The following is a 21,571-nucleotide window of genomic DNA, read 5'->3' as shown; positions in this document are numbered from 1 at the left end:
TCCTTGAGCCTCTGTCCTTGATAAAGGATGCCAGAAAAATGAAAAGCATGCTTGACATTACAATGCCACATCTGTGAGCTAGAGCCCGAGAACACCTTCCCAGGTTGTGGTTTCACATGCATCCTACCTTTTACTGCCACGCACCCTTCGTCATCCCTACTCTTCCCTCATGTGCCTTCACTTCTCCTACTTCCCCTCCAGAGACAGTGTGTGGAATATGCCCTCAAGGCCCGGCCCTTGCGAAGGTACATCCCCAAGAACCAGCACCAGTATAAAGTGTGGTACGTGGTCAACTCTACCTACTTCGAGTATCTGATGTTCGTCCTTATCCTGCTCAACACCATCTGCCTGGCCATGCAGGTCAGTCTATGGGTGGGGGCTAGCCTAGGGAAAATGCTGGGGAACGATGTAATAGAAGGAACTGCAAGACCAGGTCAAGTGGTCATCTGCCTGCAGCTGGGAAAGTCAGAGAGACAGAGAGTGAGAGAAAGACAGGTATCCCTTCTCAGGGATGAGGCTCCTCTGAGACCTTATGGAAGAATCCCTGGGGCCCTGGATTGATAACAGAATAGAGGAGGTGGAGAACCAAGAGAGTAAGCCTGGGGTCATCATCATAAGGCATGAGGTATAGAAGTGGGTTCAATACTCCTACCTACAAGGAAGTCAGTTTGTGCCAAGGCTCTCAAGTACCAGAAACATCCAGAAGTCATCATGCCTAATCATCAGGAACTCAGATCTCTGCCACCCCAGTTATCAGAGATGGGAGGAAAGGCAAGAGCTTGCAGTGTCTCCAGAGTCCACCTGCCTGCCCAAGGCATGGTGGGCAGCCTTCTGAGGATGGCTCAGGGAGGATCCCTGTAGACATGGGGGCTCGATGTGTAGACATGAGAAAGCTGGACAAAGGTGATAAAGAGCCAGAGGACTTCAGCCTCATGTTCATGGTCTTCCCCTTCCCTCCAACTTAGCATTACGGCCAGAGCTGCCTCTTCAAAATTGCCATGAATATACTCAACATGCTTTTCACTGGCCTCTTCACGGTGGAGATGATCCTGAAGCTCATTGCCTTCAAACCCAAGGTAGGCCTCTGAGAAAAAGCTGTTTGACGGTATGGGGGTGGGTATGCGTCCACAGGACGAGGGATGCGAAGGGAGAACTTGGCAGTAAAGGGCCATCCCTTCTCTGAAGAGTGCTCTAAAATCTACACTGGCCAGGAGGTGAACCAGGCCAACTCCTTGAAACATAACCTTACCTCGCAGTCTTGTCCATGACTGGGTTGAACAGGAAGTAGATTCCTCCATGAGTTGAGCTGTGGTCTTTGCATGAGCTAAGCCACAATCCTTCTCCTCCCATTTCCCACCACCTGGCAAGCCAAACTTCTCCTGGCCCAGCCCCCCAGATCTAGGAAGGTCCCTGATAGACCCCTCTCCCTTTCATGTGTCATGCAGAACAATTGAGTGTGTGAAGTCCAGGCTGAGCTATGTTTGCTCAGGGCCCAGCACTCCATGCCATGGACACATGCTCAGAGACATTGCCGTTGCCCCCTTTGTCCGCCAGCACAGGAAGAACAGGTGCCTTCAGATTTCCCTACGTCACTTCTTGCAAACAGCACCTCGTCAAAAAGAAGGGGCTAGCAGTGTCTGAATGAGGTGGAGCTGACAAAGCTGACTGCCTGTCACTCTTCCTCACCAGCCTTGACCGTTGTCCCAGGTGACAGCAGAGCAGGCTAGTAGAAGTAGTGCCCACTACAGTCCTTGACCTTCATAGAAGGCCAGAATCTCTGATACTCACTGGCCTGTGACTGACAGCTACTTCAGAGGCAGCTGAAACACCACCTCAGGAGCTACTGTGGCTGCCCCAACGTTTTCTTGGAGAGTGGTGAAAGGACATGGCTGGAGAATCACACTTAGAGATTTGAAACATGAACCAGTTTTCCAAGCTTCCTCTCCCCCTCCTTCACCAGCTTTACCAGATGTAACACAGAACAGCAGAGGGCAAGAAGACAAGTCTCCAGCTATATCATGTTTAAATTTTGACATGTCCAGAATCAACTACAGTTATTAAGGGAAGGAGCTGGTGTGTTCTCTGCTACATGGAGCTGTTCACAGTGGTGCTTCCTTGGCATAGACTCCGCTGGGTACTTTTCAGAAAGATAGAAACAACCTTTGGGTCATTTAGAGATAGACCATACAGTATTCATAAATACTGCTTCTTCCTTTCAACCACAGGACACCTAGGGATCTTGAATACTTTTCAAAGGCTCCTCATGAGCCTCATTTGGTACAACCATAATAATGGTGTTTCCCTACCTCCAAGAAGGAAATATGTTCTTTGTCATATTTCTTTCCAAGTTCAGACCCAGTAAGGGATAGTTTGTGTCCTGGCCTGGAAAAGAGCACCAAGTTGTTGTGGCTACCTTCTATGGGGCCCACAAGCATTGCCACCCACATGTTGCCCTATGCCAGATTCCATGCCTTAGAATACAGAAGCATCACCCGTATTATCCTGAGCCAGGCCAGGAGAGCAGGACGGCTGGGCTTCACCCTCAGTTTTCAACCTCTCAGGAAGCTGTCATCACCTTCACCCTATGTCATGAAACACATGGCTTAAATATTTAGTCTTCAATAATCCCACAGTGGACAGATATGATCCTGGTGTGTGAGGCAATCTCCAGAGCTTGCCATGCACTTTCTGAATCATGTTTCTCTAGCATCAAGCCACATGCCCTGAGAAGTCTATGAGATTGACATCTTCAGGGGCCTTGGCCTGAAACACACATTTGGTATATCCTACATATGAAAAGTCATAAGACATAACCAATTAGGATGGCCTAAACCATAAAGAGTTTCTTATTTTCTTCAATACCTGGTTTTCAATAATGAGAAGACAGGGTAAAATATAAAAACTTTTCCTGGGTGCAGAAGAGAGGCGTCTCACATGGCAAGAGTTGGTCTTTAACTTCAGAGGACAGCAAGGGGGTCTCTTCTGTTAATTCCTCAAAAGGGACCCCTGACAGTGGAGAAGTAAATACTATTAGTGTGGGTGACCAAAGACAGTTGACTAGTTAATTGAGAAGAAGATGCTGGAGATCCTGGTCCCTCTACACCCTCATTAACTCTATTCTTCACTGATAAACAGACTAGAAACTGTGCCCTTGAATTTTCAGGCAGAAACCCTCATAACTGGTAGAAATATCTATGTAGAGTTTGCCCAAGAACAATAGAGTAGCTTCTGACAGACCTGGAATACCGATGGCTTCTGGACTTTCATTTTCACCAACTGCTCATGTATGGTACGAGTTCCCTGTGAAAGGATAGTTAGCAAGAATGGAAAAGGTGGATGTGTTAGTCATCCTAGCATTATAATTATAAAATGCCCAGAGCAACTAACATAGTTTTGAAGGTTTGAGTGCAAGATGCTTCCGTCAATACATTCCAGGGAGGGTGGTAGGTGGTGGCACGTCATAGCAGGGTTGTGTAGAGGAGCAATTCAGTCACATCTGTAACCTGGAATCAGAGCAAGAATGCAGGCTGGAATCCCACAATCCTCAAAGAGCGGGCCCTCAGTGACCTCCCTTCCTTTCCCTTCCTCTCCCTTTCCCCCTTCCTTTACCCCTTCCTTTTCCCCTTCCTTTTCCCCTTTTCCCCTTCCTCTTCTTTCCTTCCATCCACTAGGCTCCATTTTCTGAAAGTTCACACCTTCCCCCAGTAGCACCACTGTGGGGAGCAAGCTGTTAACACATGGTCCTTTGCTGAACACTTCGTATCCAAACCACAGCAATTGGCACCACCCATAGCCAGGGCCGTCTCATCTGGAGGTGTCCCTGATTGAGTTTGCCTTGCCATATCCTCTCCATATCTGATTGGTTGATGGGCTGATCTACCAGTTGGCTCTGTTTCTTTCTTCCATTGTCCCCACAGTGATTGATGCTTGTAATCTTTTCATCCATATCTGTTTTCCTCACTACTCAATGTAAAGTAAGTTTACTCAAGGAAAATCTCCGCCTTGAATCCAACTGCCTAACTCCCTAAATCCATACTTCGTTCATACAAAAATATTCACAGAAATATGAGATGTTAATCTAAACAAGTTTAAAGACCTCTGTCTCTCAGACAACCTGGAGAATGCAGAGGTGATCTGTGGAAAAGGATACGTGAATGCCAAAGGAGTTCTGTCCTTAGATATAGGGAAAACAGGCTAAAGAGACCTGGATGATACTTGGTTCTGCATGAATATGCAGATGCAAGTTGGGGGAAAGGTTTGGTTGAAGTGTTCAAAGGGTAACTAAACAGTCGTTTAATTATATGATAGATTATATTTCTATCATGACCTGAAATATGTCAATAATTATAAAAAATTAAGAAAGCTTTTATGATAGGTGCTAAAAAATGTCCAGTGTCTAAAAATAAATATAACAAAAAGAAAAGTAAAAAATTATAGCAAGGATTAAAGAGAAACTAATAACTGAAGAGATGAATTCCCAGACTGGAAAACTCTCCATTGATAAAACATTATTTCCTCTCAACTCGTTCTATAGATCCAGCACAATCCCAATTAAAATCCTTAACGAACCCTACACCAGCAAGAAAAGCTGAAGGGAGGGAGCCACACAGCAGACTCCATGGAGTTAGTAGGAGAAGCCTTGGAGTTCAAGGTTTCTGCTCTGGTTGGCAGCTCTGATCTGACTGGGGAGGGCAGAGCAGGGCCTGGTAAGGAGTGGTGTGGCCACAGACATTCCACTCTCAGCAAGAAGACTGAGTGTCGGATAATGTCGTCACTTAAATGCCTCGGCTTTGCTGTTGACGAAGGTTCAGCAAGAACAACTAAGTGAAGACTTGAGTCGATGAGCCTGCCAGCACAGGAGGTCTAGGACATCAGGGGTGTCCTAATGAAAGGCCTTTAACCTCTCTGCTTCATAGGGTTCCCAGTAGGACTGAAACTCACTTTACCCTCCATGACTAGAGAATCCCTGTGGGAACTGCTGTCTTCTGGAAAGCCCCTGAAGCACTGAGTAGGGGACTTGGGACTAGTGTGTTGGTTCCTTAGTGGGGACTAGGCTGGTGCAGGCTCGGGGGATGAGCTGTCCACTAGAACCTGCTGGAAACACAGCAGCATGGAGTAGTGGCCGCATTGTGCTGACATCACCTGATGGTGAATAGCTGTGAGGATGAAGACAAGGAATGAAAGAAGGCTCAAAGTTTCCTGCCTGTCCCTCAGGGAATGGACCGATGCTACAATTCATTGAAATTGAGGACAGTGGGGAGAAGCCAGCCTGAAGGGGATCTGGAGTGGTATTGGGTTTTTTAAAGCTGTTAAAATCTGGAGTGGGCAGTCTGGGCAAGAGAACTATTTTAAGAGTCAGTACTACATATGGCCCTCCTAAGTAGAAGTTCCAAGAGAGCTGTCCCGGAGCCTCCTCGTCCCAGAATGAGCTAACAGGTGCAGCCCTGGGGGGAAGGAAGACGTGAATGGAGGTCTGGAGGCCAAGAGCCCGGATGGTCCAGACAGGAGATCAAGAAGAACCAGCGTTTCTCAGGCTAAAGTGCTAGGGGAGTGAAGCGAGCCACAGAGAAGAAAGGGAGGATGAACAGAGAGCCTGGAGGCTGCCCTGCTTGTCCAGGGAGGCAGGAGGGGACCCTTGATGTACTAGTCCCCCTCTGTGAGTGGTGCAGAGGACTGTATTTCTTCAAAGCCACACTGATCTGGAAAATTCACTTTAAACAACTTCAAGAGTAAGTAAAAATATTGTCTCTTAAAACTTGTGTGAGAACTTAGCCATCATTTTTAGGCTAATGACCTTGAATCATTTCTAGACCAACAAGCCCCCACTTCATGATAAACATTCTGTAATGTCTTTTTAATTCCCAAGCATTCACACCTATACATAACATGTCGGAAGGACTGAGTCTCTTAGCCGTAATGTAAGTGGAAAAGGTTGCGTGCGTATGGTAAAAGATTCAGTCCTCACAAAAGCTGAAGACAGCTGAAGAGCGAATATGAGACCTTAGAATAAAAACTGGAGTTGCAACAGGGCCAGTTTACCTACACTCATGTCTCTCAGAAGTCCTGTGGCTATGTCACTCTTAAGGCCCAGCTGTCCCACACAGCAGGATATTCGGTGTCCCTGTTCCCACCCACTAAATCCAGAAAGCTGGCTTTGGCTTCCAGGACCTACTCTGTAGCTCTACCCAGTTCCACAGTGCCCCCTGGAGGCCAATGTGTGGGACAAAGCAAGGTAGGACTTCTTACGGCCTCTTAACTGAATTTAGTTGAAATCTGTTCACCCTAGCTACTAAGAATCACAGTGTCTTTCGCTGTCAGTGGAACCCATGGGCCCACAGACTCGCCACACATGTCACCTAAAGGAATAGAAATAGAAAAGTGGAGGAGGGAGGGAGGGAGGGAGGGAGGGAGGGAGGGTACTGGGTATGACATGCCACCACCCTTCTACTCCCCTGACCTCATTAGGAGAGCCCAGGGACCTGTGGGTGTACAGCCAGTCCCTGCTTGCTTTTTAGCGGCTGATTGGTAAGCAGGCATTCCCCTGATTATTGTTTATTTATGGTGTACCCACGGACGCCTGATGTGCACAGTGCCCAGCAGACAGGCACAAATGCGCTCCTCGGGAGGGGCCTCCTCGCCACAGCTCTTGTACTCAGAGATTTGCATATTGTTGCAACATTGTGACAGGTTTCTTTCCTGCATGGTGCTTTTACCATGAATGATAAAAAATAATTATATGACTTACATAAAGCCTTAGTGTGGGAAGGGAAGTATTAGCTATTACATTTAATTATTTAATGTGGGAAAGTATTCACACTGTGTAAAAGCCCAGTGGGAAAGTACACTGTGGTTCCCTGTCTCTGATCCTGCCACTGGAAAAGAAACCGAACACATGAGGAGAGGGATTCCCAAGACCAGAAGGTGCTAAGGCATGAACTCAGCCCACACAACACAGTGGCCCTGACTGGGTGGCCATAGAACACCGGATCCTCCTGGGCAGGAAGGGCCTTCTATGATGCAGGAGGCACCAGGAAGAGACAATAATGACAGCAACAGTGGGCATTGAGCACTTCCTCAGAGGCAGACCTGGGAGGTACTTCCCATGCATGACGTCGCACAAACCTCACACACCCGCAGAGCCACGCGCAGTTATGATTGCCATGCCCCACGGAAGGAAGCCGGGGCACAGAGACACTGGACAGCTTGCTCGTAGCTCTCAGGACTCATCTCTGAGAGTGAGAGCGGCCCACCATTTCATTAATGTCTTATCACAGAGGTGGTGCAGGGGGCTGAATCCAATGACCTCTGTTGAATCATACCTGTGAAATCAGGCAGACGTGGGGCCTGGGATCAAGGGGTGATAGTGAGGGTGGGGGCTGAGGAAGGGTATTAAGGAGGAAGGAGCGTGTCCTGACTGGGTTTTGGAAGCTTCCCCAGGGCCCGTTCCATCACACTGTTTAGTGAGTTGTAGCAGGACCAAGCTCCTCCCCTCTCAGAAAGGGCAGCCTGCTCTTCCCTGTCACACCACCCCCATTGCTGCCGGGGCCTCTTATCCATGGACTGTAGGGCAATGTGCACTTGAACCTGAAGGTGTTTGCAATGCCTAGCTCCAGGGTTCCAGCCTCCAGCACCCTGCTCTGAGAGGAGTCTTTCGTATAAATCTGTTCAGTTCTTCTAATGTGAGTAGGGAGAAGCAGCTATGGGATCCTCCAGTCTACCCAGGCGCAACTAAGGAAGAACAAGCTCCTGAAACCCCAAAAGGAGCTTAACCCATAGCCTCCAATTCTCTCGGCTTCAGGGAACAGACTACCAACTTTGGGGGTTAGATTCAGGTCTATGGACTCCAGCCTTGCATATTTCTATGCTCCTAGTAGCCCTCATTGTGTATTAATGAGATGAGTGAATGAATGCCTTCAGTTTGTTCCAGTGGAACTCCATCCAGAGCAGAAGATGTCTATGCAAAGCATGCATTCCTAGGTCTATATTCCTCCATCCATCCTGGGAGTACCACATCACTGTCCCAGTGAGGACATCTTCAGGGCAAGGACCCAACCCTGGCCTGCTCTTGCCCATTGTCCTACAGTAACCAGCTTTCTGTGGGAAGCTGTCCAGAGCTTCTGAATTAGCAGACCACAGGATCGGCCTGACGGGAAAGCAGAAATCCTCGCCGCCTCTCAGGCTGTAGGCCATGAGCAGCTGTGTGCTCTGTTATGCCTTCTCCACTAGACTCCACTAATCTCCATGATTAGTTATATCTAAGTGGCACCCTAATGTAATACAATTTATATTATCTCTGCTTGGTGTCAGTTAACCATTGATTCCATGATATTCCATAATATCATCTCTTCACAGACATAATGAGGCTTTGCCACAGTCACTGCTGTTTCTGGCTGGATTCAGCACCTCTCCCCAATTCGCCACCACGTCTTGACTCTACAACCCAGGACCCAGAAAAATCATTCCTTCTAGGAACTAGGTTCAGCCTTCCACTGTGCCTGTCCCCTCCAGACCAACTCACAACCTGCCCTGCTCAGCCTCAGGCCTCACATCTTTCTTCAGACATTTGATTCCCCCAAGTTAGGAACCTCTGCTCTCTTGGGACCCCATGTCCTAGATTGGATATAGGCCATCTTTTGTCCCTCTCATTTTAGACCCTGCTCTGCAAGGAGGGTTTGGCCACTCCCTCTGGTTCATGTTGCCTGATGTTTCTTTTCCCTTTCAGAACTGCGTGGTCAGTCCAGAGTTCTGGCACCCAACTTCGGGTACTTCACATCCAGCCCCACTCCCTCCCTCTTCCTGCTCTTTCTCTTCCTTCTTCCCTCTTTTCTGCCTTTCTTTTTTGCATTTTCCCTGTTCTCAGTATCCCTGTTCCCTGCCGTCTATGTGTTCTGTGTCTCCCCTTCCTCCACAGTCTCCCCCTTTCCCACCTACCGTAAGTGACCTTTTTCATCAACACCATCCCCATCTCTTGCTTTTCACATTATTTCTTTGATTCCTGGATGTGTCTGTCATCTCCATCCCATAGCATCGAGTTTTTGTTTGTGGGTTTTTTTTTTTAACTTTTCACCTCTCTTTGTCAGCAGTCTTACTTCTAATCTCAGCTCAGATCCCCCCTGGCTCTCCTGTGCCTTAGTGGCCTGAGGAGTGGGGCAGTCCTGGGCCAGTGCCCCTGGAGAGACTGAAACTGTATCAACTTCCATATCAGGTACCAAGAAGGTCCTGGCTTCCTCTTTGCTTCTTTGCTTGGTTTTGCCAGAGCCATGTAAGGTAGATGATGAAGGTAGACAGGAAGGATCATAGAAGACCAAAAATAACAAATAATAGCCAGGACATAATTTTTACCTTAAAATTCCTAAGCACGAGTAATATAATGCTGACATACCAATAAAAGTATGTACAGAGTTTTTGTGGCTTCTCATGTACACCACCTGTTGAGAAGTTTGTGCTCCTGACAGAGGAGGTTTCTGGTCTGGGCAGAGGAGAAACAGAATCCAGAATTCTGCAAAGGTGTGTACCTACAACCTCTTCTGCGATGATCTTACTCTCTGTGTCAGAGACAGAGGCCCACCTAACAGCCCAGCACTCTTCCCATCCAGCCTTCTAGCCCAAGGAAGACCCATGTCTCCTCTGGTTTGAATAGTTTCTTTTAAACAACTTAACAGTGAGCTATCTATATGAGCTATCTGTATAAAATTAAGCCATAATAACCTGCATGCTGTCACAGTGTCAACAGTGGCAGCCTGACTGCACTCAAGAGCATCTCAAGACTAGTGACCAGATGGTGAGCAGGAAGGGCCTTGACGAGCCCAGAACCTTCCGCTTCCTCCCTCCTCTTCTGCATACTTTGCTTCTTGATGCCTGGTTTCAATTTCCCCTTTGCTCAGTCCCACAAGAAAGCTGAGCTTGTAGATGCTGCTTAACAATGAGGCAGGCAGGTTGACTCTAGCTAATGATGACCATAGCTAATGTGAATTGTGAGCTCCCTCCAGAGGGAAACAGGCACAGGATGTTTAAGGGATTTGTTCACTCTTAATGCTATGGTTGGGATCTTGACTGTTGAGATACAGTTGGACATTTAGAAGTAGAGGCCTAGTAGAAGGTAGGTCCTTGAAGGAGTGTCTTTGAAGTGTAGAGACCCTTCCTCTTTTCCTTTGCTTGACCAATGTCTTACTTATGGTTTCTATTGCCATGAAGAGACACCATGACTATGGCAATTCTTACAAAGGAAAACATTTAATTGAGTGGCTGGCTTACAGTTTCAGAGGTTCAGTCCATTATCATCATGGTGGAATATGCAGGCAGACATGGTGCTGGAGAAGTAGCTGAGAGTCCTACATCTTGCAGACAACAGGAAGTAGTCTGAGTATCACACTGAGCAAAGCTTGAGCATATGAGACCTCAAAGTCTGCCCCAACGGTGACACATTTCCTTCAACAAGGCCACACCTACTCCAACAAAACCACAACTCCCAATAGTGCCACTCCCTTTGGGGACCATTTTTTTCCAAACCTCCACAACCACCATCGATGAACAGACCTATTCTACCACTGTGAGCTGCCTCACCAGAGACCCAAAGCAGCAGGAACAATGCCATGAACTAAAACCATGAGCCAAAATCAACTTTCTCTCTTACCGATCCCCACATATATTTTGTCATGATAATAAAAAAAAACTCTCACACACACAGCTACCTAGCTAGTAAGTGGCAGAATAGGATTTAAACCCACTGTCTCCAGAGATCACACTGTTACTACCACTGCTTCTGTCAAAATGGTAGGTCTCCCGTGACATCGCTGAATAGAGATATAGCTAATCCAAAAGAGAAGAGAATCCAAAATCCTTGTGCATATGAAATGTATAGCATGAAGCTTTTGTAAAAAGCTTAGAGGATCTATTTATTTTTCCTTCCTGAAAATGATTTGCTGAAGCATATGTCAATTAGCTGGCCATTACTCAGCAGCTTCGCCCAGTGGGAGGAGGTTAAGCAGCGATGATAATCAGACTCTGGCACTGGGGTCCATGCCAACCTTCCTTAGCTAGTCCAGAGGGGAGGCCCCTGTTCTGACTTCATCTTAAAAGGCCAGTAATTTGAGAGAGGAGGCCACTCAGCATGTGGAATGTTGCAGGTAGCAAGAGAAGTCTTCTAGTTGTACAAGCGCCATCTTTTATGTATGCACCACCTTCACTGGCTCTGAGGAGTTGGGCACTCAGAGGTTTGGTTTGCCACTTCTAAGAGAGCCAGCACAATGCTCCCTAGCCCTGATGTTCCAACTATACAAACCTGCTCACCAGAAAAAAAGGTTGGTGGCAAGTATAAGCTGGCCCTAGTCAATGGATTCTATAAAAGAGAAGGTCTGTGATTTCCCCCACCTCCCTCTGTTATATCTCCAAGCCCCAATTACTCATGGGAAAATGAAAGGTGGGGGGAGTAGGTGCATGTGCATGCATGTGTGTGCATATGAAAGAAAACACCTAACTCTTACATGCCAGAGCATATAGAAGAAACCTTCTTCCAGGCCCCTCATAGAAGGACTTGGCCAGGTGTCTCCCTTGGACAACCTATTTATTACCAAATTGGGGGGCCTGGGCTTTGTTTCTGGAACTGGTGTGGGGCAAGTAGGAGGTCATGGTTCTTGAAACAGTGGGAAGAAGAAACCAACCAAGGGAATGGAGACCCGGAAGCTGGGTCTGAAGACATCTTCAAGATCCTGCTGGGAGGACTAACAGGCCAAGGGACAGAGGGATGGGAAGGTGGGTCTATAGGTCGTGGTGAAAAGCTGTCTCTTAAAGGGATTCTCCACTCTTAGAGTTGCTCTGGCCCCTCTGCATTCCAGCTGTGCATGTGTCTGCCAATACTGGGTCCACCGGAGCCTTGGGCAACAAGGGAACTAGTTGGTTTCTGCACCCAGTGGTTTCCTCAAGGTAATTTGCCAGAGGACAGAGAAGCCAAGCAAAGGCCCCAGTAACACAGCCTGGGACAGGCAACCAGGAGGTGTGATTAATCCCAACAGGCCTAGCCAGTCCAGTGATATGCAGCTATGGCTGGGAGAAGGTGACGACGAAGGGTCGTTTCTTACTCTCTGCCCATAAAAAATAAATCCAAAAGAAGGGGTGAGCAGAGATGCACAGCTGGAGGCTGACAGAGTCCCTTTAAAGCTCAGCCCTTCCCCCTGGTGCGTACTAGCAGATAACGGTGTGTGGATCGGCTTTTCCCCATGTAGCCCACTCTTCACCTTCTTCCTTCTCCACTCTTCTCCCTCAGAGGTATTGCAGACATGGCCAATCCACCCGTTTGTTTCAGGTCTTCGCTGGATGGAGAGACTCCAGCTCCACTGCCTCGCGCGAAACCCGTGACTCCGGCCCTCCTCTCTCCTCCTGCTCCGTACCCCAATAACGTTTGCTTGCCACATTTCCTAGGTTGGTGCTGGACATCCTGCGGTGTCGCTTTGGGCCCTGTTTCTCTCCCTTCTCTTCTCTGACTTCTCCTCCATATTCCTTCTGAAATAGCTCTATTCCCAAACAAACAACTCACATTTAGAGATAGACTCCAGCATGTTCCAAGCTCCAGCTTTAAAGCACATACATATGTAGGATCCATTTGAGAGATTCACTCCTGCCCTCCCTCCCCAAGTTAGTGCCCCCTTTCCACCCTGAGTGGTGTGTAAGAACCTGGGAGTGCACTGGTTGTATCCTGCTTAGAGCATTGACTTAACTGGAAGAGAGGAGTTCCTGCCTGAGATATTCAGGGTGTTGCTCCAGGAAGCCAGCAAAAGAGCCCTGGCACAGGCTGACCCTCATCTGACCTGTGACCCAGACAACCTCAGCCCCAGTCTGGCTGTCCCAAGCCTCCTGGGGCAGCATAGGTTTTCTTTGGGCAGAAATGCCTGGGAATGTAGAGTCCCCTTTCCCTGGGGCCTGACCTCCTCTTCTAAGAATAATAGCCTGAGGACAGCCTGTCTGGTAGTTTACTCTAGAAGGAGATGGCTGGGAAGCTAGGCAGTTTAGGGAGCTGGACAACGGGAGGAGGATGGAAGAAATAGGCTCAGCTCTGCTGAGTAAAACATGTGAAAGAGAGCTGGCAGCCTTTGAGAGCAAAGAGCTGAGAACCTCTCTGAGCACTCTTCCTGCTTCCAAAGTCTCTTGCCAACCTCCAGACACCCATCTCCAGAGAGGTCCAGACATGGAAGCAGTGGCCCTGGGCTGGCTGAGCAAACACGGACAGTGCTAATTGCCCCCGTTGGAGAGCATTGTCTGGGAAACAAAAGAAGCAAATGTCGTTTTTGTAAGAAAACAGGTCTCCTTGGTCCCAGGTTCTCTACATTCTGCCAAGGGGCACATGACTGTCCTGCTATTGGGGTTTCCTGGGCTGTGGCTCTAGGCTCTGTAGGGTCTTGGGACATGGCCCTTTAAGAAGGCACTCCTGCCACAGAGGCAATAATCAAGACCTGAAAATGCTACTTGCTCTTTGGAAGGTGGCTGCCTACCCAGAAGTCCCCAGCCCTCTGGGCATTCTGGATTCCTGGCCACACAGTTGTCTGTGTACCTCAAAAAGTCTTCCGTGGATGCCCATCTCTTCCCCCTTGTGAGTACATGGAAAATCAATGAAACCCTGTATACAGGCAACAGCAGTAAAGTTGGGACCCTGGTCTTTCCCTTTTGAGCCTAACTCTCTTCCACAAAGCTCTATTACCTTTATTCACTTTATAGGAAGGCAGTAGCTCCACCCATCAACCAATCCCACCTCTACCAACCTGGCCCAGGGAAGTCCTTTATAATGTCCATCACTTTTGGTAACATTTTCATTTTACTGAGACTTTATATCATGGAGCCCTCGATGGTACTTAAGAGATGCCCCTGAGAGTACTGTCTAGAAAGGCCTCCTAGACCAGGAGACCCATCTATCCATTAAGAAAGATTTTACAAGGCAAATTTGGCCTGGGGCGAAAGGGCATGTCCAGTGCAGGAAAGAGAGGCTAAACCCCATTCTGTCTACACAGAGTCCAGCTTACTGTGGACACTTGGAGTGATTTGGTCCTTTGGTTGTCTCTGAACTTGCATTCCAGTCCTGTCAACCACAAGACATCAGCCACTGACTTCCCTCCCTCCTGATAGGTCCTTCTAGTAGAGGGAACTAGAGGGTATAGGTCCTTTACTAATGCTGTATGCGCTATACTGCATATTAACTATAGTACTATAGGAGATGATACACGAACAGTAGAATACAGCCACACCCAGCACCGCTGTATCTTTCTTACACTTGTCCCTATACCCATGGCCGCTTCTGCCCTGAGGAAGTAGAAGGGTCCTCTGTGGAGGCGGTAGAGAAAATGCGGATCATGTGACCCATGAATGGCAGGACAGGAGGGCTGAACTGAATGCCTCTCTGCTGCTCCTAACCCAACCAAGCTCCTGGCGAGATGCTGATGTTTCAAACTCCCAACAGCAACACTCAGATGCCTGGACAGTGATTCTAATGGTGATGTTGCTCTGTTCTTGTCTGTCTAATATTCCTTTTTAATCCCCATCCTGCCTGCCCCTCCCTCATGTAGGGTTACTTTAGTGATCCCTGGAATGTTTTTGACTTCCTCATCGTGATTGGGAGCATAATTGATGTCATTCTCAGTGAAACTAATGTGAGTATCGCTCTGCCCTCCCCAGGGACCCCAGTCCTTCCTTCCACCTCTTCTGCCTCTCCACTCTTCTCTCTCTCCTCACACTCTTTGTTTACCTCTTTTTATGTTTTTTAATTTCTGATTTTACCCACCTCCAGTCATGCTTTTTATTGAACCTGCCGTCGTCTTGTGGGGGAAAAAAGCAGAAAGCTGTTCTCCTTTTTTTCCCACTTGTCCTGGCTACGCTGGGCCCAAGGGCGCAGAGCTGAGCGGAGGGAACAGGCTGCACCGGTTGGGCCAGCACTGGCTGCCTTCCGGGTGGCGGCGGCGGCCCACCCGCCTCAGAACTAACCTAGCTTTTGTCAGGCCTCCCTCTCGATCCTGCGAAAACCAGGTTGCCCAGGTTTGAGCCGCCAGAACTGTAGAGTGGTAAGAGTATTTAATATACCCACGTAACCTCTTTCTTTTCTCATTTTTTTCTCTTCTCTCCTTTCTTTCATGCCTCTTTTTTTTTCATTTCCCTCCCTTTGTTTTTTTTTTTTCTCTCCTCTTTTGTTGGTTTGTCCCCTTCTCTCTTTCCTGGCTTTTCTGCCCCATGCAGCACTATTTCTGTGATGCATGGAATACATTTGATGCCTTGATTGTTGTGGGTAGCATTGTTGATATAGCAATCACCGAGGTACACGTAAGTACATGGTGTCTGTGACCCAGCTGACCCCGCCTGCTCTAACATCCATTTGTTTCTCCCTGCTTTATTTTTGTCTATCATTTTTATTTTCTGTGCCCCACCTCCTTATTTTTATTTCATTTTTTTACATTTGTTTAAATTGGTTCCATTTTTTTTCTTATTGCTTTGTTTGGAGATTTCTTTTTAATTTTTTTTTTTAATCTTTGGAACTGCACTAAGACATCCTTTTATGTGTTGGTTGCCGCATCTTTTTCTCTCTCCCTTATAATCAGCCTGGCATGACTCATACTGTATAGGAGGGTGCAGCTATGTGAATTATGGAGTGAGAAAATGAAGGGTTCTTTACAAGTTCTGGGCAACCAATGGAGCTGGGACCCAAACCTTTCCTAACCCAAAACTTCACCTGCAGATACTGCCTCTCCTCCTGTTGGCTTTCCATCCCCATGACATCCTAAAAAGGTGTGCCCTCAGAGCAGAACACCCAGAGTTGAGGCTAGGAATTTGCCTGCATTGTCAGCCATGGCCTACCCTCTCCCAAAAACTACTTGATTGTCTTCACATTGAACAAACTCTGTCTGCTTTAACTAAACATCAGTATCACACGCCCAGCACTTTGAGGGACAGAAGTACTGATGGTGTTTGGGATTTGCTTGTCCTCCCTCTCTAGAAACAGTAAAAAGCCTGGTGGCTGGGCAGTTTACTGAGCTTTCTGAGTGGGTTTTGTCTTCCCATTGCCATGGAAATAGGGTCCATGTAAGAGCCTCATATCCATGAACCCATCATAGAGAGTGGACTATGCACCTACCTGCTCTCTCTCTCCCCTTGCCCTTCATAACCTGCCCCTGGCTCCCTGGCCTCAGGCAGGCCCCACAGCCACGGCCTTGTTGCCCTCTCCTCCCCAGAGCTGCCTCCTTCTATACAGTTCTTGCACATGTCTTCTTGTTACCTGGCATGTTTGAGTATCCTCTCTTTATCTATAAGCAAGTCTTCTTGCTGTTAGTCCTTAACACGTACCATTTAGTTTTTGTCATTATTTTTCCATAAGTAAGAGACTTGATAATGTTTGCATAAACCTTTGGTGGATAGAAACCATTGAATAACAGCACAGAGCACCTGATTTGGGGACTTGATCCTAGATGTTTGGAATTCTCTTGCTGTTCTCCACACATCCCACTACCTTCCATGCAGCCTGGCCCATTCCCAAAACACTGACCTGACGTGTTCTTCCACTGATTTGATTCTCCTCGGTGTAGCCACTGGGTTTGGGAAGAAGGAGCTTCCATTCTCCATACATTCCTTCTTTTGTCCCCTTGCCTGTACCCTTGCTTATCCTATAGCTCCAACCTCAGTTGCCCCTCTGTCTCTGAGAACTTGAGTTTGTCTTTGTCTCAGTGTGTGTGTGTGTGTGTGTGTGTGTGTGTGTGTGTGTGTGTGTGTGTGAGTGTGTGTGCATGTGTGTGCGCGCGCACGCACATATGCATATGCATGCATGTAAACCCTTAGGCTTGACTCCTTCCAGTAAACCCTCAGATAATTAAAAACAAAATCAGTCTTCCACAACTGCCGCTAACTTCCTTTCTGCGTAGACTTCCAGCATGCAGTCTGTGAACCCTAAGTTATATTCCTGTTGTTATTTAAGTCTCAGACTCTGCTTAGCACAGATGACATGCACTGTGCTGCCCTGAGGGTCCTGTGGGGAGAGCAGTAAAAAGGAAGACTGAGGCATGGGCTCCGCCATCCTTATGTAGATAGTAGTGCAGACTGGTACAGGAATCAATGCAGAGCTCTGCAGTGGAAAACACAAGGAAGGACAGCCGGCTGCTTCCCATGATGGCAGAAGACCCATTGCAGCCCCAGGAGTTCCTCTTGGTTCTCGTACTGCTGGCAAAAGCTCTCATTCTGCCATAGCATCTCTATTTCCGTTTTCAGTGAAAACAATGACAAAGCAAATATACAGTTCCCTATATAAAATCCGTGTGTACAGATGTTTGCTCATGTAACAGCACCTATTTAAAAGCCCTATGTCAACTGTAAAGCTCTATGAAGTAAAATCTACAGCATCCAAGCAAGTCACATCAAAACCCCTGCCTCTAACTAGACCATCTCCTTGGTATGCCCGTAACTTAGAGCCCACGCACACCAGTAGTGCCCCTTTGTCCAGCTGTTGTTAATGTGACTCATGGAGGTGACCAGCAGATGCAGCCGTCAGAGAAAGTGCAGGCCATCAACAGCCACGTGACCAGCGCTGTTTCCCAGTACCACGCTAAGCCCCGACTCTGCCATATAAGGCTGTCTTAGAGCCATGCCTCGGCCCTACACCCCAGTGCATCACCCTGTCTGACTCTGCCCTTTTCTTCCTTTGTGAACCCAGTCACAGTGTGGCATTACTCCACTCTGGTGGAGCCTTGAGTCTTCTCCAGTCCTGGTTTATGAAATCACACCTTCTAGAAGTGTTCCATGACTGTCCATGGAAGTTCTGATAGCATCCCCCCCAGAGTGCTCCCTGATATCCCAAATGGGAATCAGTTTGAGGATGTGGCCAACAGCCTCTCTGCGCACTTTTTCGTGATGCCTCAGAAAGGGTTTTAAACTATAGAAAGTGCTAGAAGACCTCATTTCTTACATTATGGGTATGGAGAACCATTTTCAAATTGTACATTAGGAAGCCATGATTATGTTTCCAGCCTAGCACCCCAGGAACCAGGTGCCTTAGAGCAATTAGTCCAGGTCCCTAGGCCTCAATTAATTTTAAATGTGGTGGGAGTTGGATGGGGGTGGGGGGGCTGAGAGTCTCTTGTAGCTCCTGGCCTCTGTAATTCCAGTATGGTGAGATAAGAGTTCCTTGTTGCTTTCTTAGGGTTCCCAGATCCTCAGTGTACTCAACTCTATCTGGACTCTGGTGTGGTTCGTGTGAGGACTATGCAGAGACAGGGACAAGACCACCCCCAGGGAGAGCTGCAGGCACTGGAATAGTATCAGGGGAAGAACACCAACCCTCGGGGGATTCTAGGCAAGTTAAGGGGAGGCAATACAGAAGTTACTAGATACAATGTATTGGACCACAGAAATGACCAGAGCAAGAAAATAAACTAAGGATTGATGTCATTTTCTGTGATCTTGGCTGGTTAGGAGGAAAAGGAAAAAGGGACAACATGAGATCTAGTCCTTGGCATGTCAGTCATCAGGACCACTATAAGACTCATGATTGAATCAAGACCTCAGGGACCCCCTGCACATGTGAAATCTAGGCACAGACAAGGCAAGCAATCTGTCCAAAGTCTTATAGCTAACTAGTGACAAGTCTATGATTCAAGCCATTCCTATCAATCAACTCTTACACTCCCACAGGGCTGCAGCCATGTATTGAGATGGCATCAGCATAGCATCACTGAAAGTAGGGATTGGTGGCTTCTGCCATTCATGGGCCCTCATCTGGTACTTACTGCAACTGACCTATACAGACCTGCTTTCCACCTTCCCTGTGCCGATGCTCAGCCAAAGGATGCTGGATACTCCTGGAATGCTCACACAGAGCGTTGTGTGGGGACCTCACAGGGGCAGAAGCAGGAGAGAGACTCTAGGGAGAACAGGCATGGAGATGGAATTCACATCATATCCATTGGCCAAATCAACAGGAACAAGAGATGAAGAAAGCGAACAGGAGGAGAAGGACACGGGTTGGGGTCAGTTTCAGGAAAGGGTAGGTTATGGTGCCAGCTCCAGGTTTCCCTCACTGCCCTCCCTGGTGCTGCCTTTCGCCCTCAGCATCTCCCCACCACAGACCCACAGGCCCAGCTTCCAGTTATCAGTTGTTCCTTCCTGGATCCCCAAGAATGAAGCCTGTCAGCTCCTTCCCTGGCTCCAGTTCCTTCCTTCAATGGAGAAAAGGCTGGGCATGGAGACCGCTGCCTGCTATGTGTCCACCCCCACAGATATGAGGAACTCAAAAAGTAGCGAACAAGACAGACATGACCATAGGCTTAAAGTGCTTAGCTTGGGGCATCACGGATCCAGTGTCAATGATTCCAGGCCCCCATACAGCACAGCAGGGTTTTTCACTTGCAGCTAGGAAGGTACTGAAGACCTGGATGATCACATGAGGTTGTCTAGGGATCACCATCCGGCCTGCCTAGGCTTCTTCCCACACAGAACTTACTCCGTGAATGCGTCCTGACTCTGTTGTGAATGCTTGTTTCTGAGACTGTGAGCACAGTGTGTGTGGGATGCTAGGGAGACACTATTCTAGCCAAACAAAAGCTTTCTGGGTGGTGTGGCCTTAAGGCTCAAGAAAAAGTTGCCCCAGAGTTCCTCAGCTTTTTTTTTTTTTTACAAAGTTGTCATTACCTGGGCTGGGGAGCCTAAGACAGCTCTCAGAGAGCCCTCTCATCCCCAAGCTGCTCTGAAATCTTGTCTCCTGCTGTGAAGACTTGACCTAAGGACTATCAAGCTAGGGCATGATATTAAATATTATGATCAATCCACGTGAGTCTATTAAATGGGTAACAGAATTTATTAACATATAAATTGAGGAAATACACTCACAATTACAGAACGGAGTAGACAGCAGAAGTCGTCCTCTGATCTGACTGGGAGTGAATCCACCTCTCAAGCAGGAGCAGGGAGCAGGGAGAAGGGCATGTGACTCTTCTCCAACCCCTTATAAGAGGTCCTGTACACCGGCAGGAAGTACCGCCTCCTTTGGGCTGTATAGTCCAGGGCCATGGGCGGAGCAAATACCACTACAATTAAAACAATAAAATACCAGAGAAGTAATCAGACCTAAGCCTAAATTTTGAAGTAAAATGTAACTTAAGTAGATGATATCTTAATCCAAGCAAAAAAAGGCCAAGTAAAATAGCATCAGGAGAGAAGATGGCCATGGTGAATGAATCTTTAAAGCCCTCCAATGTGGGATCCCCAGTGTTCAAGTGGTGAAATGAACTATTTTATTCATTTGTACTGGCTAGAGGCTGGTTTAGTGGGGCCAGCTGAGCTGGTGAATTTTCCAAATTGCCTCAATTTTGGTCTTATTTAGGATGAGATTGGTCGAGAAGTCCTTTAAGGGCTGACCCAAGGTCCTTGAAAGTGATGGGTAGCTGTGATGACATTAAGGTGTTCCTCAGAGCAAAGCAGCAACCCAGAACAAGCTCACTTCAGAGCCCCTGACATGTCTACAGAGCAGATCGCCTCCATGCGGCTCTCCCATTCCACTGCTGAATCACCAGAGACATGGAACTCTTTTATCTGGCAATCCATGAGAAAAGCCCTAGTCCAACCAGGGGTGGGGGTGGAGCAACAAGATACACCAGGAGACATAGGCTTGACCATCATGGCATCTGCCTCATGCTGGTGGAACAGGGACTTGGGTGCTTGGACAAGAAATGTCCTGTGTGTGTGAGTGTGTGTGTCTGTCCATCTGTTTCTGTGTTTCCTATCAACCCAGTAGACAAATCCTACTGACCCATCCCCAATGGAAATGTAGACTGGCCGGGCAGCTGCCAATCCACACAGACACAGAACGTGTTCTATAAATGACTAGAGAAAGCCCTTCCATCCTCCTCCCCCACTCACTCTCTCTACCATCCCCAAAAACATCAAAACCAACTCTATGGGAATTTTTTTTAAAAATTAATTGCTAAGAACTATGTTACCAAGAAGTTACTTTCAGACTTCAAGAAAATATCTAATTATGAACAGTCCTTTCCTTCAAACCGCGCATTACATGTTTCATTGTTTGCACCTTCAAAACAAACACGGGCAACATCTGAAAGTAGGAAGTGAAGGCCGAGGCTCCAGCACCAATGGGTGAGGTCAGTCAGGGATGAGTGTTGTATGCTAGAACCCGGTGTTGGGGTATTTCCCCAGGAAAATTACTAGGGAAACTGGGAGAGGAAGGGCCTTGAGTTGTTCCTATGAGCTCCTGCCCCCAAACAAGTTCAGCAATCTAACCCCAGAAAACAACTTCTTGGGGCACTATTGATGAGATCCCAAATTGTGTACAAGGACTTCCAGATTAAAAAGTTCAATCTACCCCTGTGTCAGTGGCCAAGGGCTCCCACATCGCTAGTCTGAACTAAGCTCTAAGCATGGCCATGCCCAGCCTGAGCCTTATCTTGTAGAGAAAACTCCCTCTGGAGAAGCTTGAGGGCTACCTCCTTAGCTCTTCCTTAGTCATAGTTAGAGTTCAGCTTTCTCTAACCTGGGGGCGCTGTCACCCTGGAGCTCTTTTGCTCAACACTGTGTATGTGCATAATGATGGGCACACGTGAAG

The 21,571-nt window shown here is 47.7% G+C and overlaps 1 protein-coding gene across 1 annotated transcript in view; it reads left to right on the top strand.

The window, feature by feature from the left end:
• Nucleotides 1-21,571, top strand: part of Cacna1c (calcium voltage-gated channel subunit alpha1 C) — a 491,450-nt gene that overhangs the window by 428,509 nt on the left and 41,370 nt on the right. Inside the window, exons 27-30 of the mRNA XM_059258469.1 lie at nt 202-360; nt 966-1,076; nt 14,550-14,633; nt 15,214-15,297. Of these exons, the coding sequence (XP_059114452.1) occupies nt 202-360; nt 966-1,076; nt 14,550-14,633; nt 15,214-15,297 (438 nt within the window). The remainder of the gene's footprint in view (nt 1-201; nt 361-965; nt 1,077-14,549; nt 14,634-15,213; nt 15,298-21,571) is intronic.

The sequence above is a fragment of the Peromyscus eremicus genome, chromosome 3 (assembly GCF_949786415.1).
Source record: "Peromyscus eremicus chromosome 3, PerEre_H2_v1, whole genome shotgun sequence".
Classification (NCBI taxonomy): Eukaryota; Metazoa; Chordata; class Mammalia; order Rodentia; family Cricetidae; genus Peromyscus; species Peromyscus eremicus.
The sequence above is the reverse complement of the archived record's forward strand: the minus strand, read 5'-3'. Positions and strand labels throughout refer to the sequence as shown.